The 22,224-nt window shown below is 30.3% G+C and overlaps 1 protein-coding gene across 1 annotated transcript in view; it reads right to left on the minus strand.

Moving 5' to 3' along the window:
* The window catches only part of LOC113376423 (vascular endothelial growth factor C), a 97,012-nt gene that overhangs the window by 32,031 nt on the left and 42,757 nt on the right, over nt 1–22,224 (minus strand). Inside the window, exon 4 of the mRNA XM_026616323.1 lies at nt 5,746–5,936. Within this exon, the coding sequence (XP_026472108.1) occupies nt 5,746–5,936 (191 nt within the window). The remainder of the gene's footprint in view (nt 1–5,745; nt 5,937–22,224) is intronic.

Consider the following 22,224-nt stretch of genomic DNA (forward strand, 5'->3'; position numbering starts at 1 on the left):
TATAAATTAATTGCCTTTTCTTACTATTGTTTATTTTCTATTTTGTCATTTATTGCTATGGCTTCGTTTTAGAATATCTGTATTTCTTCACAAATTGTTTCAATTTTAAATTTCTTCAATCACCAATTATGAGTATAAATCGAATGAGCCAATATTATTTATATTTTTTTAATTTTTCTGATTTATTTTCGAATTACCAATCATCATACCGAAGATGCACCAAGCCAGTTGCATTCAGAACATAACAACTGCAATGAGCTATCGTGCTGATTTTTTTAATACTGATTGTTTTATTGATGCAGCAATACCGGGTAAGGGCAATTTCCCTTGGAAACATATTGCCATCTATATTTTAATATCATTTCAGCTTGACATCAGGCTTATTCAATGTCCATATCTTAAATCACTAGGACTACGGTAAGGCCCTCTTTTGCAAATTATTTTATTCTAGTTGGTTTCTAGAAGTCACAAATCACTAGACATGTTTGCTTTCAATAAATAACTTCAGGAAAAGCCTTTTATATACCAGCTCTTTATACAAAACAAATTTGTTTCACATGTTACTACTTCTTTACACACTTTGTACATATAATACTTGATTTTTTAAGAGCACCCAAGGCGAGAAGTTTTCGAGGGCTGTGTTGCAAAATGTCTGTCAATAAGACAGATCGACTAATAACAAAATTTTCTTTTATTATAATAGTCATTATAATTATTAATTATTAATTATTAATTATTAATTATTAATAATAGTCATTAAAAGTTACTATGTACATTTATATATATTTTGTATAATGATAATTCACCAAATAAATAAAATTATATACGGATTGATTATACATAGGTACGGGCAGAGATGCGAAATGACCGCTAGTCTAGATATCATAAATTGTACTTTAAATGATTTATGCAAAGGTGTTTGCCAATTCAAACAGATTTACCTAGAGCAGGCGCGTGGACATCCCTTTACCTTATGATCCATCCAGTTTGTTCAACGATCAATATATTTTATGTAGTTATAAGAATAATCTTAAAATATCTAACAATTTATTATATCATGGTACAATGTGTGAAGAATTTTAGATGATTTTTTTTAAAATAATTATATAGATTAATGGGGCAATTTTACCCCATGATAGTGTAGGTCACCTTAGTGGGCTACTCCATTTTAATGCATTAGATCGAAGGGGTGCTTCTTCTTCAATCTTTTTATATTTGATGCTTCTTATACGGGAATTAATGTGGGGTTTTTGTGGTTGATGATTATGTAGAATGATTTTATATATTAATTTTTTTTTTTGAACTGACTTGAACCGGACTTTCAACAAGCCTAACTCGCGATACCATCATACACCACTAGTTTCAACATTAAGAGGTATCAAATTTTAAGATCGAAAATATATTGGACAGCGACTAATAAATAGAATGTAATTGGAGAAAACGGTCGCAAGCTATCAGATATCTGTAAACACAATTCCTACATAAAGATTTATCGAGGCACCTTCGTTATCCATGTTTTGTTCTCGGCCTCGTGCATGTGTGAGCATCCAAAGGCCATTATATCTACACGTATGGTGCTTTAGAATACGGACATAACGCTTATCTCGCACCAAAGCATCTAATTAATGTGTAATTAATTTAAACCCCGTAGCCATGGGGCTATTTGTGCTCTTATACTGATGACGTTACTATTTTCTTAGTACTAACATGTGATACATATAATATAACCGTTCCTGACTTTTCAGATTACGCCGCTTAATATTTTGAATGCTAAGCAAAACATGCGATACGATATATAGGTATCGTGCGTTATCGTTTCACGTTCGCCGGGACAGATTCCAATGACACACATATAATATTTATTTAATAAATTGTTTTATAGATCGAAGTAATTGAAAAAAATTTCTTATTATTTTTTAACAACCATCAAAACTTAAGAATCCTATATGGGAGTGGGCTAATTTGACTTAAGGTAAGGTGACCATATTTTTTTAAATCAAAACCGCGATGGCAATGTTTAGTTATGAAAATCCGGAACGGGGGGGAGGCAAGTCTTCAAAATAACAAATGTTATTTAAAGATACAATATAAAAAATATATCAATCATTTTTTTTTTAAGTCATTATTGCGGACTTTCAATGAGAACTTTATATTTGGATTATATGTAATACTTTTTTATTTAGTATATTATATCATATCTTATATTTCTCGATCTCATACTTTCCGCTTTTGAGCCTTATATAACATTCTATTTCACTTCATAATTAATTGAAAAAAATAGCTCTTGTTCGTTTGTTTTCATAATATTTGGTAATTTTCTTATCTTTGTAAAAAGAGACAAAAGTTTTTTTACTATAATTGTGTCTATAATATATTTATCAATGTTACAAGAAGAAAAACAAAAAAAATATTATTTAAAAAATAAGCAGTTGCTGAAATGTGGGGCGCAAAAAATTGTCACTTGATCATGCTCACGATTACAGCCCTATTAGTAATCCAAAATGAAACAGAAAGATTACTAATCTAGAATGTTGTCGCTATGGATATACCACGGAAAAATAAAAAAAAAAGTTTTTGACAAAATGTTTGAAAAATAGACCGTTTTTAAACCACTTTTTTGAGCCTCTCGCATTTTTAAATATAGTAATCACTGAAATTTGAGGGTGAGTCTAGTACATATCAGAGAGGAGTCTATAAAGAAGATTCTCTGATAACTTCAAGTAAATCAGTTTAGTAAAACTAGAGAAATCGTGAGCATTGTATTGAAAAAGACGGTTTTGAGAAAATTGCGTTTTAGGTTTCGCAAAAGGAAGAAAACAGAAGAACATATTCTTGATCAAACAGCTGTATCTCCGAGAATACTTCGAATTTTAGATAATCTTCTTGTACACATATTCTTAAATATTTAAACTTTGAAAATATGAAACAATAGAAAAACAATTATTTCAGTTTCTATACTAGAAGGCTAATTTTACTTGGAAAAATATTATATACTAGCCGACCCGACAGACTTTGTCCTGTCAAAAAAATTTGTAATGTGGCGGTGTTTTGTTCCTACCTTTTTTCTATTCTTTGCAAAAAATTATCCCGAACAGAACCATCACCCTGGTAATAATTCGGTGTGAATTAAGAATAATTAAATAAAACACTATAAGCATTTAAAAGTAAGTAATTTTAATCATGCAAATCATAATTCAAAATTCAGTTCAATTTTCATTGTAGTGCTTTGTGATAAACGATGTTTTTTGTTTGATTACCTGGCGCATAGACAAACAAATCTGATGGTTTTCCAATACGGGAACAGACAACATACATTTTTCCATGTGAGAAACATGGATTTTCCAAATTAATACCACAAACACTTAATGATACCATAAACGCACTGGAAACTGTATTCGTTTAATCTCAAATGGCACATCAGTCGGAAACATTGGGATGCACGGTGCGAGAACATCTTCTGCTTTATACTATCCTTTCAATATAGTAGCTTCCATCACGTTATTTGGTAGTTTTTTTTATCGCTAACCTTCGAATTTGCAACCGTTGCAAAGGCGCGGTTGGTCGATATTTTGCAACATTATAATTGCCGATCCTACCTAATTGAAGATTGTGAGGTGACAATCCTAGCAAATCCAGCGAGTTTAAAAACTCCGGTGGATCGTCTTGGTTATTTGCCGAATCAACTGATTCGCCTCTAATTTGTTCTTGAATTTTGAAATTTAATTCATTTACATCAATGTTTTTGGCTGCCAATATAGCTCGTTAATTAATAGAAAGATATTTACATGTTTATATAAATATATTAAAGATTAGATTATCAAAAACTACACAAAATGTCATGACATAGATCATTGTTTTTTCTACAAATTTCGTTGCCTACTCGATTAAAAAAGAAAAGGGCTGTTTTTAGGGTTTTCCCGGCAATTATTCGATTTTTTCTCGCCGTAAGAACCATCCTTGGACATGAACGAACATTTTAAAAGAAGAATTGGTCAAATTGGTCCAGGCGTTGTTGAGCTATGCGCTTACCAACACATTTTGCGATCCATTTTTATATATAAGATAATATTTTTAACTATATTTCCAAGTAAAAACTGATGCCACTACTGTTTGACATCAAGCTTTTTGAAGCGAGGTCTAACCCGCGCCAAAAATAAAATCTTATTATTAGAAGTGCAATTATATTCGCTGGTAATTTATAACGCAGGCTATGGAATTTTTTGCATACCAGTACTGAACTAATATCAAAGCTGTTTCAAAATTGTAAATATGAGCCAACCATTGTTTAACGTATGGTAAGATTTTTTTTTTGAATTCTTTTACAACCATAAATTTAGTAAAATCAAAGTTGTAAAATGTTTTATAAAATCGAAATAATCATAAGCATCACTGCTGATGATTTTTTTTTTTTTAATTTATCGTTATGTTAATTTTTACATTTTTCTCCAAATTCTAAAGGAAAGTTTCGATCGATCATCCCACAGAACTAAACGAACTTCCAATTCCAATGGCTGTTGAAATTGATGTAGCCGAAATTTGAAATTGATTTTGAGAAAACGTCGACGAAAGGTCCAAATTTGGTTCACATACACATACTTTTTCCAAATTTGGTATCAAAGTATTTAGAATGACTTGAAGTTTCAAGAAAATATGAAATAAGCAAATCAGATTTTCTGCCGAAAACATAAATTTCTCCTTTAGGAAGTTAAAAATATATACAAAAAACATGATGTCGAAAATCTTTTAAGCGTTCAGTCATTGAATATAATGCTGTTGCGATGAGGCATATCTTAATTAACAATGACAGCATTGTAATTATTTAAAATTACTGTAGGACATAATTAAAATATGCCTCGATAAGGGCCGATCAGGAGAAAAACAATGGAAGTACGAAAAAGTATTTGTAAAGATTCCGTGTGACCATTGTTCCGGGCGCACCCTTTGTCCCGGAGCGGAGAAGCGGCCGCAGCTGCTTGCTGCTTGCTGCTCGTGGCGCGTGCTCGCTTCACCTTCGAGTTGTATTATTAATTGTGACGAATATATTTACATTCATTAATGCTATCGGGACTTAAAATAGCTGAAAATGTTTCCGCTAACGCTGTATACAAATAAAATGTCGCAATAATTTGAATATACAAAATCCGTTTAATGACTCATCGTGCCGGGCACATAAAAGGAAAATAAAATAGAATTGGAATATATTTACATGACGCTGAGAAATTCTTTGAAAATAATACAAACAAAACGGTTTAAAATTAATATATTTATTTTTCATATTTTTACAGCAATTAGAACTTAACTAGTTCTATGAACTGTTGTGCTGACTTCTTAAACAGTTTTTATAGATGGCAATGCAAACGGTTATACTATCTCTAAGTGGTGAATTTATTATTATAATTTTTGTAATTGATGAATTTTTTCTTGGTGCAACAATGTCGGCAAGAGTAAAGATATTTTCAAATGCAAACCTGGCTGACATCGCTCTATCATTTAAAATTTCATCACTATTACAGAAGTTATAATATTAAAATTCATCCCATAGAGATAGAACAATTGTTTGAACTGCCATCTATAGATCCAACGTAGTTAGGTAAGTCACAACACTTCATAGAACCTTTACGTGCTTATCGCTGTTCAATAAAACAAATCTTACAACTCCGGTCTAATACAGACATGGGCCCATAACCTGCACCGTGTAATCAAATAATATAGGAAAATTAGTTCATATAGATAATATTATTTTACCTGCATGGCAATTTGTTCTGTCTGCACAGGTTGACAAGAAAGTAGTGCATGTGAGCAACATCCTCCACAACGCTTAACTCGTGTGCAAGAAGGAAAGTAGAAGACTCCTGCAGTTGTAGACGTTTCTGGTACCAAGGGTACTGTTTTCAACTCGGGCATACAATTGGCAGGCTTGGGAACCATTGCTGCACCTAAAGATAATTGACAATATGATAAAAAAGGAAATTTACTTTATAAAAATTTAAGACTAACAATTTGTTAAACAATTAACTTGCCTACTATGCTTTAGAATATTTTTGATGGTTACCTTGGCTTAGTTTTATTTATGTTTCAATATCGTTGTCACAATTTTTTCAAATAGCAATAATTTATATGGTATACTAATTTTTGCCATAAAATAATACAACAAGTTGTGATTATGTAATCGCCTGAATCTATTTCGCTATTACAATACCCAAAACCCATATCAATACGACAAATTTCAATGAAGCGACGACCATTTCCCTGGGACCATCTGTGAAAATAATTTCGTTTTCTTTTAAGGTACATGTACCTGTGTTCGTGTTTTTGCTCAATTTAAATATTTATCACACGACGACACGCTTTGCGTGTTATTTTGTACGAGCGTAATGTATTGATAACACACCTGTCGGATAAAGAACTTCATAAGCCCAATTTAATTTGTCTCCCGGGGCGTTCATCATTTTGTTTTTTGTACTTCTTAAATTATAATCGAGCATTAATGATATTAAAATATTCTCACAGAATTATGTTATCTGGATAAATACATCGTTTTATATTATATTTAATAACAAACTCAGATTTCTTTAGAATTTTTTTAAATCTGTTATCAGTTATACAACATGGAAAATATGTATCTATCATTTTTTTGAGATCCACGGATAAAATGGTCCACCATCATTATTGCAAAAACAAGCAAGCAGGTATACAATTTTCAGTGATACTATTTTAAAGTAGAAGACAAAAGATGTGTAACCATCCATCACCTTAATTCTGCCGATAATGATGTCAGTATCAAGAGATGATTGGCAATGTATCAATATTTATGCCAAAAAAAAAAAAATGTTTGTTGGTTGTTTTTTTGGGTTTGAGCTCTTTTATTTAGTTTATGATACCTGAATATAATTTTTAGATATTCGTTATTTAATTGTATTGTAAAAGGTATTGTTACTTTTAAGTTAGACTCAACAGTTTTTTTTTTAATAAAGCTTACATGTGGGTGAAGTAAAAAGGGCCAACTTAACCTCTATATTAGCAAAGGTGTAAACAATAAAAAATGACAAATGAAAAAGTAAATACTGTTAAAAACAAAATTAAAAATTTTTATTTAATAGTTATTTGAACTCTGCTGATGAATATTTATTTCAAAATACCATCAAGGTTATATACAATGAAATTGTTGTACAAAATGTATTAATGAAATTTGTATCTTACATTAAATAATGTAGCTAAAAAAAGAAACCGGTGGACTGTTTGCCTCCTGGCTATCCTTTCATACCCCGTCCATAAATAATATAGTTCTATAGAAGTCTTACAATTAGTAGGGGAGACTGGGTACGGTTGTGCCACTTTTTTGGATCAGCCATAATTTTATAAATTTACCAGTTAACTGGAAGAATAGTAAATTAAATGATAATTTGAACATTTGTCTACAATTCTACATGGAAATACTGAAATACTGTCCTTAACTACGATCTATAAATCATAAAATCAAATCATACAATAAAAGGGCCAATGGCACAACCGTCCAAATGCGAAGGGCGGTTGTGACATCGATTGGGTTCAGTATTGATATCCATTCAAAATTTAAAAAAAAAGACGTTGGACTTGTTTGCCTCCAGGAGGTCCTTTCTTACCCCGTCCATGGGGTAAAAAGGGTCCGATGACAAATTTTAGAAATATAGTAAAAAACCTATTTTTATAATTATAAGTTGATTTGAAATTTTACTGAACATAAAACAATTGTTTTTTAAATATACTCAATCTGATTGAGTATTGATTCTGGCGACACAATTCCGCACTGATCAATGAGCGCGCCACAGTCCATTGATTAATCAAATTTATTATGATGCAAAATACAGAAATAATAGTTCATAATAGCAAAAAAATTAATTCAAACGATCATATTATTGGCTGTAAGTACGTAAGCCGCTTTGAATTAGTTTGTGACAATCCAATTATTATCAGGATCTGATTTAGCACTCTGGTGTAAAGCAATTTATTATTTATTCACGTGTGTGTAGGTGGATGTGTGTATTTACAAAAGCAGGGCTCGAAAGTTTAGTAACTATCGATCGATCATGCATACCTTCATTCAGCTCACATCTAAAAATAATAAAAACACGTACACTTGTATAATACATTAACAAAGTTTGCGCGCATCTCGGGAGGAAGATGCATGTGGAAACTTATACCGAAGATACTTAAGAGTGCCGGCCTCGTCTCCGGTAATTTCTCCTAACACTCGTGTAATAACTCATCGGATGAATACAGAAATGATTATTTATGTACTTTTATCATATATTCAAACATTTAAAATTTATGGCCGTTTTTAACGATAATGCCCCTCAAAGGTTGCCTTATAGATAATATATAAAATTGAACAATAAAGAGGTTTAATAACTGTCGCTATATGGTCTCATATTGTGATATACGATATCGGCAGAAACGTATGGGACAGCTATACGACATAGACGGTAATTCCAAATACGTCATCGTAGCAGAATGATGGCCTTTTTCTTATTTTTATATGAAATTTTATGATTTTTGTAATACATTATTTTAAATTGCCCGCGATATAAAATTCGATAAAGTATTATCCGTTTGAATTTTCTTCGATAGTAATTAAATTACAGTAATAATCAAGGTGACCATATTTTTTTAAGTAAAACCGAGACGGTAATTTTCAGTTATGCTAATCTGTGACGCGGGGATGAATGGTAAAAAATTTAATGTGATTTTAAAATAACAAATACCATTGAAGAATGCAATTAAAGTCCGCCTTTTTTAAATGAATTTTTTTTTAATCTGAATTACTGACTAAAACCTTTATTATTTGATTATATATTTGTGAGCTTTCCAACTTATTATAAAATTTTGTTCAATTTTTTTCATAATTATTTAAAAATATATAGCCCTTATTCCAAGCAGTCAAGAAGCCCATTTTAATTTTTTTTTTGTTAATTTCTGTAAATTTGAAAATAAAAGTTCAAAATTATGAATGTGAGAGGGTTTCTAACCCTCCTTTTTTCATATAAGCATACTAGTTGTACATATAATAACATTTTCAGATATTTGATGGATATTAGTCATTTTATTTTCAAGTAATATCAAAAATTTAGAAATATACTTTTCGAAAACCCGGGACAATAATAAGTTCTAATTTTCGCATATGCTTCAGTACATAATAATTTGAACTTCTATTTTGATATATTAAAATTTCTATGAATTAATTTTGAAATTTTGAATTTTGCGCTTTTAGTGTTAAGTCTGCTTCAGTCTGCACGTCTCATTGGCACTGTTAAATGTCAAAACCAACCTCTAAAGGGCACAGATGTCAGAATAACTTTAGTTCTGATTCTCAAATATGTTTTTAATAAGTGCAATGCTTCAGTGTCTGTTAATTTAAACTTTCATATTTAATTTTCAAATATTTTTGTAAATTCATTTTGAAATTTTAAATTTCGCGCCTTTAGTGTTAAGTTCAGTCAGAACACCTCCTTCAATCAAATTCAGCCTACTTCAGTCAATTTCATGCATGGCGTCATTACTGTCAGTCTTTTGTTAATTCTGTGCAAATGTGTTGTGTTGAAATATGTGGTAATAAATCTGTAATATATTTATAATCTTGTTTAATCTTGTTAAATATTTATAATTTAGCAAAGTTTTAACTTATCAGCCAGTGTTTGTATAAATAAAATAGTTGTAAGTGATTTAATTAAGTGTTAGTGCACATCTTCGTACCATGGAAGTGTCAGTTTCATGTTCAACATCAAGACACCAAATTGTAAGTACCTTTTATTGGTTATTTCATAATTTCTAATATTATGTTTAGTCCTAATTATTTTTAGTAATTTTTTTACTGAATGAAGGCTAGAACTATAGCGAAAAGCGTGTTTTTTATGTCATGAGTGTGGCTACTTCGCGCCATTTTTATACAAGGCCCTCAGACCATGCGAGCCTTCAAGGGGGCGGCGTCCATTAATCACGTGATCGATTTTTCAAGGATTTTTGAACGCCCCTTCCCCTTGGTGATACATGGTAATATTCAAAATTACCTGATCCCTCAGCAAACATTTTTCGTATTTTTAATTACGAGAAAAAATCGTATTTTTTTAGAAATTTGTTTGTGTTTAAAATTTAAATTTTTTTTTTTAGAAAATGTTTGGATTTTAAAAATAAAAAATTCAGGTATAAAATAAATACACGTGATATCTTACTATACCCCTCCTCCCCCCACGTGATATTTTATGATTTTTTGTCAAACTCTCCTCTCGATAAAAAACCTCACGTGATTAATGGACGCCCCCCAACTTGCATTAGCACAAATTAGTAAACATTTTGCAAGTTTTCCTTGCAGGCGAAAATTTTACAAAATTTTTAGTTTTTATCAGCTTTAGATGTGATGATTCAATTTTAAATTATTTATTCAGTTTGACGAAAAAAAGCTTGTGTATTTTTGATATATTTTGCGGCTACTACGCGCCATTTTTTACAAGACTCCCCCAGACCATAAAAGCCGCCATCATGCCAAAGCAAAAATTATTAAAAATTTTCCATTTTTTTTGAAATTAAAATTTTTAGAAAATCTTTAGTTATCATCAGCGTTGTGGTTCAATTATCCAGGCAAATAGTGTATATTTAATTTACGTTTTTCGTATTTTTTTATAAAATCAGACAAATCGATTATTATAATGTTTGTTAACCGTTTCCACTCACAAATTCAGAGACGGCATCCGAGTGGAAAGGGTTAATATATTCAATATTTTTTTCTAAGTTGTGATAAATCTTTTCGATTCCTAAGGGGGCGCCCCAAACTAATTTTCATACTGAGCCCTACGCTTCTGGTGTAACTTGAATAATACTAATGCTAATCCGGTCAGCCCTCCTATACCGCAGTGTTCTGGAATCGCGGCAGCCCTCCTATAACACAAATTAGTATAACGCGATTTTTGCTCAACAACCCATACATTTACAACCTCCAACCAATAAGATATCAAGCACTACATCAAATTTCCACTTACCAAATATTACTTAATAATGACTCTAGTAACTAATATTGTTGTAAGAGGTTTTAATAGTAAGTTTTTTTATTGACTATTTTATCTTTTACAATATTTTATATGGACGTGCCAGTAACTCTGTACGACATCGCATTTAGTAGTGTTTAAGCTCTTACACAAAAGCACTTTTTCTAAAAAAATCAGCTTGAAATTTTTTTCTTGAAATTTTTTTTAGTTTATCTGTTGTTTCATTTTTATCATTTCTTTATATAAACTTTTTAACTCTTCAATTCGATAACAACAAATTCATCATATCTTCACATAAACTCTTCAATTCAATAAAAATAAATTATAATTTATCCTGACTTTTGTATTTATTGGATTCTGTATTCTGTATAACGCTGTACAAGTGATGTGATTTATACTAATTCTGAGTTTCTTATAGCTCTGTTTCCGTACAACGCGATAACCAATTTCCATAGAACGCGATAACCAATTTCCATAGAACGCGCTCTGAATTAGTTTTGCTCGTACGTTAAATCTGAGTTTATTATAGCACGGTTTTCATATCACATGATACGCACACACCACGTTATAGGAAGAATGATTATAAATAGTTTTATTTGCATGATTATGCTGAAAATATTCTTTTTAACTTCCCGTAGGGTAAGTTATAGTAATCGCAAAAAAATCGAAAATGAAATTTTTTATATATCTTTACGTTTGTGAAGGTTTCTGAATATTTTGGCATACCTTAGAAAAAATGGATGTATGTATGTGTGTATGTGAGTGTGCATGTGTGTATGTGTGTGCGGCTATAAATTTTTGTCGACGATTTCGGGAACACGGATGAAGCGATTTGAATAATTCAAAAAACATAACAACCGATTCAAATAATTTAAAAAACATTCGATTCGTATTGATAAGGAGACGTGCTGATTAGGTTTTGGCGAAGGCAGGCCGTTCCGAAGATATGCGGCAAAAAGTGCCAAAAACGGTAATCAGTTTTTAAGAGAACTTAGCGTCCGATTGTAATGTAATCTTTATCATATAATTTTATCAAATAAGTCATATGTTCGAAATTTTGTTAATTATAGGAATTTATTAATGAATAACATCGCAATTTGCTATTTGGGCGATAATTATGCTATGTATTCTGTATAATTTAATGAAGTATGTATGATTACTGATGATTAATTGACTGAGGTGATTTAGGCGTTAAAAATAATTAAAACGTTCAATGTTTATGTCGTAAAAACCATAAATTAAAAAATTTGATTAATTACAAGGCTTTACAATTAATTTATATCAAAAATATGATATATAATTCTTCGACCTCGAAAAGGAAGAAGGTCAAGGTATCCGAGTTTTGCAATGATAGCATTTTAAAAGAGAATAGATATTACGTAAATATTTCTGACACAAATATGGGTTATGTGGATATTGTATTCGTAACAATTTGCAAAATGCGAACGAGATGTGTTCTTTAGATTTGATTACAATATTCAAAACAAGAAATGTTATGAATTCGAGAGTATCTGAAAGTTTCGAACAATATTATCTTGAAATAAAGAATTCATTTATTTGGATATGATAATACAATTTTATCGATATCTTCAAATAAATATTTTCTTTGGTTATTGTGGCACAGATATTTTTATTGCATTTTGCGACGTTCTGAATACGTGTTGTTAGGTAAAAGTAACATATGAGGATAATATACTACATATATATATATATATATATATATATATATATATATATAACAGTGGTTCTTAATATAGACATTTTCGAATTTCCTTGCTTCCAAGGGCTCAAATGGTTCCAAATTGATAAAAAACAATTCTCTCAAAGTTTTAGCTCTTAATATTGTCTTTTAGATAGAGCACAATCAATCAAAGTTTTGTATGGAAATAGCATGAAAAATTTTTCAAAAATTTTGCAGAGCGTCGAATTTTCAATTAAAAATGACACAAAGTTTCACTAAATTCATTTGTCGCTAAGTTATACCTAAAATTTTGTTTTTTCATTTTCAAAATTTTTTTCATGCTATTTTCATACGAAGTTTGATTGAATTTCGCACTATCTAAAAGTTAATATTAAGAGCTAAAACTTTCAGAGAATTGTTTTTCATCAATTTGGAACCATTTGAGCCCTTGGCAGCAAGGAAATTCGAAAATGAATGAATATATATATATATATATATACTAGCTGGTCTGGATAATATATGTTTTAATAGATGTTTTATAAATATCGGTCAAACCGTTTCGGATGAATATGGCACCCACATATATATTAAAAAATCATGTAAGGTCTTATTTATTTAAGATTACTTTACCATTTACCAGAGTTTCAATAAAGTCTTGGTTTTACAAATCTTTTATTTATTCATAACACAAGTATTTTGTTCGAAAGGAATCGTATAGTGTATCCTAACTTTTGTTGGATGAAAATTTAAAATTGTTTGAAATTAAAAAAAAAATATTTTTAGAACCAGTATATTTTATTCTATAATTGTGTCGTCATTAATTAGTTTTATTTACTCATTATGTGATAAGACAAGAATTTGAAACGAATCATTTTAAAAATATCAAAAAAGGTAATCCAGGCGTTGAAGAAAAATATTATTGGCAAAATACGGACACAGCAAATATATGTATCTGATATAAATGATGTTTCTAGTTTGATTCTCAAAACATGTTTTCTTAGAAGTATTAATTCAAGGAGCCGAATTCCTGTATAAATAAATCACTCAAAATACAATTTTTATTATTGGTTGCAATTTTGTTTTCTCCCTTGGGCGTCGTCATGAAATTGCAGCGTTCCGGATTCATTTTCTTTTGATATAACGCGCACAGCGTTAAAATAGTATTAAATTTTGTTCTTTATGATATGCTGTGAAATACTTATAGTGACATGAAAGAATTCTTCATCGTGTTAAAACTATCAAACGGTAAAAGAGTACTTACTTCGTTCGACATCCGGATCTCCGCCGAATCTATCTGAAAATAGGAAAATATTATTAATATTTTGGTTGCAAATATAATGTAAATTTATATATATATTAGGGTGGTCCTTAAAACGGTCATTTTCGAATTTCCTTGCTCCCAGGGGCTCAAATGGTTCCAAATAGATAAAAAACAATTCTCTGAAAGTTTTAGCTCTTAATATTAACGTTTAGATAGAGCGCAATTTAATCAAAGTTTTGTATGGAGATAGCATGGAAAAAAATTCAAAATTTTTAAAAATGTTTTTTAGATGTAATTTAGCGAACAAGTGAATGAATAAATCTCATTTATTTGTCGCTAAGTTATACCTAACCCATTTTTTTTAAATTTTCAAAATTTTTTTCATGCTCTTTCTATACAAACTTTGATTGAATTGCGCTCTATCTAAACGTTAATATTAAGAGCTAAAACTTTCAGAGAATTGTTTTTTATCAATTTGGAACCATTTGAGCCCCTGGGAGCAAGGAAATTCGAAAATGACCGTTTTAAGGACCACCCTAATATATATATATATATATATATATATATATATATATATATATATATATATATAATATATATACACACATATATTTGATTATTGTATAGTTACTACAAATTATTTTTAATACAGGGAACTGAAATCTGGGATGCAACACATGGAAGCAGCACAGAAGTCGATATGTAAAAAGTAATAGGTGAAATTTAATTAAGGATGGAAAAAGAGGTAAGTCAGATATTTTACTCATATTATGGATTTGTCTCCAGGCATCAATAATAATAATAAGTGGTTGTCAAAAATCAAGGATAAGCAACCTGCGGCCCGCGGGCTGGTTGCGACCTTTTAACTATTCTGCGACCCGGCAAGCATTTCTAAATAGAATTTCTCAACTGTCTCCCATAAATAAATTATAATGTATTCTTTTCTTAGTATATATAAATCTTTGTAAATTATTAAATGTAGCTCGCCATAAAATTTCAAAATATAAATGTGGCCCGTGAGTTCAAAAGGTTGCTCATTCTTAAAATAAATCAGTGCTGTGATGGACAGTGTTTTCTTTTCTAAATTTACTATTAGTTATTTCCAAAGTATTTTTACGCTTTTTTTCTTATATAATTTTTTTTAAATATGGTAAATTGACCGAGAAATTCGCAACGCAAAGTTTTTATCAAAAAAGACTGAGACGTAAAAAAAAAACAATATGTTACACTTTTCTGTAGAATAACAACAAAAACTGTCCCAACGCTAATTAATTATAAAGACCCTGGAATTGACCCGTCATACCTTTTGGAAATTGCTTTTAGCTTTAACATACTGCAGAAAATAAATTGAGATGTTATTGTAAATGCATGTTTTTCTATGTCCTCAAATTCATATAGAACAAATTGCAGAACTTACACAATAATATCAAGTAGGTACGTTTTTGTCAGAATGAAGCCCCGAGTTGCTAATAGATGTTTGGTTGGTGAGGCTTGAATATATTAAAATATTTTTTTTATAATAATTAAATAGCAATCAGAAAAAAATTTCTATAAGCTATTATGTTGATTATTAGAACTCCAGTAACAGTACTGGAGTCCTTTATATATGACATGACGGAGATCACCTCAGTGGGCTACTCTATTTTAATGCAATAGATCGAAGAGATGCTTCTTCTTCAATCTTCTAATATGTGATGCTTGTAATACGGGAAGTAATGTGGGGTTATTGTGGTTGACGATCTTGTCGCGATGAATTCCACTTCTGTTTTTTACTACCTCCTGGACAGTATCGATTCTTAGATCGTTATGTAGTATTCGGTTGCTGACATACCAAGGTGCATTTGCAATACACCTTAAAATTTTAGATTGTTTCCTTTGGGTAGGTGAAACTCTTGATTTACTGGCGCAGTCCCACAACTCAACGCCATAAGTCCAAACCGGTTTTATTGTCGCTTCATAAAGTAGAATTTTGTTTTCTAATGATAATTTAGATTTACCATGAATAAGCCAGAACAGTGATTTCATTTTTCTTTCTATTTGTTTTGTTTTGAAAATATATTTGGTTAATCTTCATATGCATATTTTAATATAGTAAAAATAAATCATTTATAATGAATTAGTGCTAGTGCATTCAAATATTATGAAAGCAAATTAGAAATGCGTTTGATTGCAATTGTATTGCTGAAACGTTACGTATATATGCAATATGGTAAAATGCACGTGCTATTAGTTTTTTTTACCTCTGACATAGTATTATCGACGTACAACTAAATTAAATTTCTCTAAATTAAATTCTTTTAATATCCTCTTCGTGGAACAAACCCTAGAAAATCTAATGAGACCAAGTTGAAGAGTTATTATTTATTATTTAAAACAGTCGAAAGTGTTTAATATTAAGTTAGGCGTCGCAGTGCAATCGGCATGCGAGGAAGAATATTTGTACAACTATTGCTGTTTGTACAACATTTAATTAAACGCGATTTAAACTATAAGACATTCTGAGATAAAACTATGCAGCGCGAAATTACATCTGGAGTGTCTTCATGTAATATTCTATTAAAGAAGCAAAAGAAAGATAAATGTATATATTATTTGTTATTCTTAGCAGCAAGCTGAGCAGACAATGTCTGCAAAGTTTCATGACGAGAACAAAAAAAAATAGACGCTTTCATAATGATTTCAATGATTAATTAGTCAGGGTTCAACGAAGTTCTAATGAGACGATTATAAGTTGAACGCATCAACGATATGTTAGAAAACGTTTCATTATTTTATGCAAATTCTGAAGGATGGATTATACTAATTAAAAATGCAAACTGATATGAATTATCTATTTTATTCTATATATATATATATATATATATATATATATATATATATATATTTCGTTCTGAAAATTTTTCAATCAAAATAAAAAATCGCCCTGGTCGTCCTGAATCTGAATCCTGAAGTTGATTGTAATATTTTGCCACAACCACTATAGTCTTGACTTTGCACATTTTGATTACTTTTTGTTCCGATCTTTATAGAAATTTTTGAATGGTAAATACTTCCATGAATATGGTGGTGTCGTCAAATTGTACTTGATTCAGTTTTTTGCTAATAAAAACCAGAAATTTGATAAAAGTGAGATGATAATGCTGCTTGAAGGATGACAAAAAGTCATTGATCAAAGTGGGCAATGCATCACAGAATAAAGTTACTTAGATCCATGAAAAAATGTTTTTTTAACGTTTTTTTTCTAACTTTTTCTTCTTAGTTAACAGTCTAATACATATTTTTTTGTTATGTTATTTTTGAGGAGCAGTCTGAACCCAATAGTTTTATAAGCTGTTGCGCTGATTTGATTTAATACTAGTCTGTTTGATAGATGGGAACCCAAACAGTTGTCACATCTCTGTATGATATATTATTAATACTCACCGAAGAAGAAGTTTCAAGCCATTCTGAATCGAATGAGACCAAATTTGGAAAAAGTATGTGTGTGTGTATGCATGTGAACAGATTTTTTGCCGTATATCGACGTTTTCTCAAAAACCGCTGGACCGAATTCAAAAATTTAAAAGCCATTCGATGTATCTCGTTTGGACTAGGGTTTATCAAATTTGCGCGTCGATCAGCCAAGCTGTTTTTTTGTAAATCGCAGAAAAGTAAAACAAAATTCGTCGACGTTTTAGCTCGCAATTCTCAATCGATTTTGAAAACTCAAAAACTGTTCGAAAGATATTGGTTGGGAATAGTGCTGACTAGTTCTGGGATAGATCGGCCGAGCCGTTTTCTTGTAATGAAGTTTAAAAAAAAAATCCGACGATTTTTATGATTTTTTTCTGACGGTAGATACCATAGTCTTATAGATCATACTGAAATATTACGGCCCTGCGACAAGTCGTTTAATTTTAAAAATTCTTCAAAGTTTGCAAAAATTAATATAGTTTTTTTGGCATTTGTCAAAATTAGACTTTTCATCGACGTTTTCTCAAAAACGCCTGAACCGATTTCAGTAATTTAAAAGTCATTTGATATATCTCAATAAGGACTATCGTTTGTCAGTTTTGTGCGGTGATCTGCCAAGCCGTTTCTTTGTAATTTGGAAAAAAAATGTTAAACTTTTCGTCCACATTTAAGCTCATGCTACCGAATCGATTTTAAAAAATCGAAAACTGTTCGAAAGATATTAGTTGGGAATGATACTGATTAGTTTTAGGTGAAAATCTACCGAGCCATTATCTTGTAATTAACTGTTGAAAAAAATATTTAAGCCGATTTTTATGGAACTTTTTTTTGGCGATATATATCATGATCTTATAGAACTTACTGAAATATTACAGACTTACGATAATAATTAAATTTTAAAAACTCATCAAAAGTTTGTTAAAATTAAAATTAGCCGATTTACTTGGTATAACGATATATACTTGATCTTAATGAACATACTAAACCATTAAAGTCCTACGGAAACTGGTTCAAATATAAAAATGGTTAATTTTCGAAAATTTGCTGTTAGAAAATACTCCGAGTTAACGTGTCCGTTCGTTTTTAATTATGTGTAATAAATCCACTCGGAATACTTTTAATCGCTCATAAATTAATTTATATTTTATTGATTATGTCGGTTATCTACACATATCGGGAAGTTCATGTAACTTGCCTTGCCATAAGGCAAAATACTAGTTATTACAATTTCTGTAAAAGGGCAAATATTTTTATTGGTGCAGCAATGCCGAGGGAGGGCTATTTCCACTTGGAACCATATTGCTACCTATACTTCCAAATGAAAATCGTTGTCACTGCTGCTTGACAACAGGCTGCTCGAAGTGGGTATCGAATCCGGGACCTCTGAATCAGATATAAATCCATTACAATAATCTATTATTTTGATTATTTTCAATCTATCATGATTATTCTCTCCTTGCGTTATTCAATTATCGGCAAACATAACAATTGTAAATGTATTATTCTGTAATACTTTCGATTCAATAAAGTTTCGAAAACAAAGACGTCGCAAAGAATTTCGTCCGACCGCAAAGTAATTTCGATCGGTCCGTAGAGCGAGCGCTCGTCCGCTTGTGCAACGCGCCGTGACTTGCATTTGATAATGTTATCACGGCATGATGGAGCGCGTGACAACAGGATCAGTCGCTGACGGACACCTGAGACACCAAAGACAATGAATAATAATATCTACGATTCGGGACCGGCGATGTTATATAATACAACAATCGGTTTCGACGCGGAATCGATGTTTCCCAATCTTTGAAAGTGAAATTTCAAGACGGTAATTCGAAAGACTGACACAGAGATAGGAAAATCGAAAGACTGACCCGGATCCAGTGATTGTGTCAGCTTTTTGGGCTCAGTGAAAATCAAAACAATCTACTTTTTTGTAAATATCAAGCAGTAGTGGTATTAGTTTTCACTCGAAAATATGAGATATAAATATGATTTTAAGTGAAATTTGCTTTTGGAGCATCTATTCATCATATGAAACTTAAGGGAGGGGGGGGGGGTGTTAGGCCAGTAAGGTATTACGTATTTGTTTTTTTCTGCATTCAAAAGAATCCAAAATTTTCAAAAACTAGTGGGGTGTATGGCATCGTGATTAAGGCAAACTGCTGGAACTTTCCGTACCGTAACGAAATGTTCGAGGAATACTGAATGTTTTCAAATAGATGATTATAAATATAGTAACATTGTCTAATATTTATAAGAATTATCTAAACTGAATCGCAAAGTTGAAATATTTTGTTTAAAGTATATTAGAACTTTAGTCAGAATTAAAAATAAGATCTGATTTATTTTCGATATACAAAAAAAATTTTTTTTTGAAAAAAAAAAATTGAAAAAAAATCTTTGAAACCAACAATTTTTAATTCTGTTTTTTTCTGGAGATGTAGAATATTATTTGAAAAATTATGGTCATTATTAAAAATTGTTAAATTTAGGCTGAAAACACTAATTTATATTACCATTATTTTATTCGTTTGATATTCACATACGAAGATCCATTTTTTCTAAATAGAATATTATTACATATTATATCATCATATTAAAGAAAGCTTGTTGAAAAAGTAAAAATTAAAGTATTGATTTTTGTCATTTTTATATTTGTCATTTTGTCATTTTATATATTTGAGCAGACAATTATCAATTATCAGTTACATTTATGTATATGCAAATATAAATTATTGAATATGTTAGTTTATAAAAAGTGTACCTTAACAAAAGTTCACTTGAATAAATATTCTTATCATCCGATGTAAAATAAATATTCAAATATACGATTTGACGTAAGCAATATTATTTTCCAATAATAATTAAAAAAAGTAAAGATAAGTTATTTTTGAAAAACAAAGTCGTAAATTAAGTGCAAACAACAATTCAATTGTTGGAACTGCAAAATTCAATTCACTGGAGTTGTTCTTGTCAGATACTATTCTTATGAAGACTTTTTTATGAAAAAATCAAAATGATTTCAATTTTATGGAGCGCATTCCATAAAAAACTAAATGTATATTTAATTAAAAATAAATACTAAGTAATTTTACGATGATTTATTAGACATCGATCTATAATAATATGAGATTACATTTTTATACATTTTTTTATTTCTGTATTGCAAATATCATGGCACACTAAATCTAACTTGGAGCAAATTTGCTCCATACTTTTGTATGATTAATATAATTAAAAATTCTAATTACCGTCATAAAATTTTACTTTCCAAGAATGAGAAATATCGTTTTATATCGAATCCATTTATAAAATATTGAATAAAAATCATTGATTATTAGTGTACCAAAAAAATTAAAACAACTTCAAATCAATTTATTATGAATTAAATTAGGATGGAGATATTGTGAAAAATACTCAAGTCTCTTGCACAAAAATGCTGTTAGGGTAGTACAACTTCTGACATTTTTAATTTTAAATGAACTAGTGGTACATGGCATGTGCCTTAAAATTTTTAAATAAACTTTTTTTTAAACAATTTTATTTTCAATAGCAATCAGAATACATGACAATTCTATGAGCTATTTGGCTTATGTCATTCACTCGCACACATACACACACACTTTCAAACACACTTATAAGTTTATCTGATAAATATTACATTCATATTTAGAGAATCACTTCAATAAGTGATTCTACTATTCTGTTCACATAAATTTAAATATTTCTAAGGGTCCTCCATATTATCTTTGGGCAGCTTCTTCTTCAGTCTTCTTGAAGTTGGTGTTTCAAGAAGCTGGGTGACTATGTGGTTAAATAAACTTAAAGATATTTTTGAAAACTTTCAAAAAAATTGTTAAATTTTTGATTTTTTTTTGTTTTGAAATATTTTAAATTTGTTAATTTCTTTTTTCAAAGCAATCATGCTGAGTAATCATACGCTCCGTTAAGCCAAGCAATCGGACGCTCCGTTATTTAAAAAACTGAAAAACCATTTTTGCACTTTTTGCCCTGCATTTTTGAAACAGCTGAACGAAATTCACACACACATACATCACATAAATTTTTTCTAATGTATGAGAAAGTGTTCAGACAGCTTTGAAATCATTTCCCGCCACCCTTTCCCTACAGGAAGTTAAAAATGAAAAACAAATTTTGAAAAGTGATATTTCAAAAAAAATATATATTTTGAATTATGAAATTTTTATATTCTTCTATATTTATTTTCATTTCATAACCTTTGACATTCTTAACTGTTACGCTAATTTCGTTCAATTAGCGGTCGTATCATAGCACGTATGCATATGCCTTCAGAGATGTGTTCCCGAAAGCTACGACGTTTTCCTCGAGGTTTGCATTACGAGAACTTAGAATAATGATACATAAGCCCCAGTGTTGACTACACGTAATCTCCTTGGCTTGAACTAACACTGTACCTTGCGTGCATGACGTGATATACTCTAAAACCTATTATGAATAATTGAGAAATACTACGCCTCTCCAAGTAAAACAATTTTGCGTAACTTCCTGCTAGGATAGACGTAACAAAAACATAGTTGAGGTAAAGAGATAATTGGTTAAGGTTATCAGAACTGTTAGTGAAGTCATTTAAACTAAAGCTAAATGTGTTCAAAAAAAGTTATGCTTTGGCTTAATTTATCGCTACGTCTCTGGTATTGCAATTATAATGTTTATTTTCCACAAACAGCGCGCAAGATCGCTGGATAAGTAATTTATTTTGTGTTACAAAGGATTTAATTGTTTTTTTACATCCTTAGCCGCATATTTCTTCATATATTTTTGGTGCTGAAATAGCA

The sequence above is a fragment of the Ctenocephalides felis genome, unplaced genomic scaffold (assembly GCF_003426905.1).
Source record: "Ctenocephalides felis isolate EL2017-DRISC unplaced genomic scaffold, ASM342690v1 CF-g0.4_SCAFFOLD_01886, whole genome shotgun sequence".
Taxonomy (NCBI): Eukaryota; Metazoa; Arthropoda; class Insecta; order Siphonaptera; family Pulicidae; genus Ctenocephalides; species Ctenocephalides felis.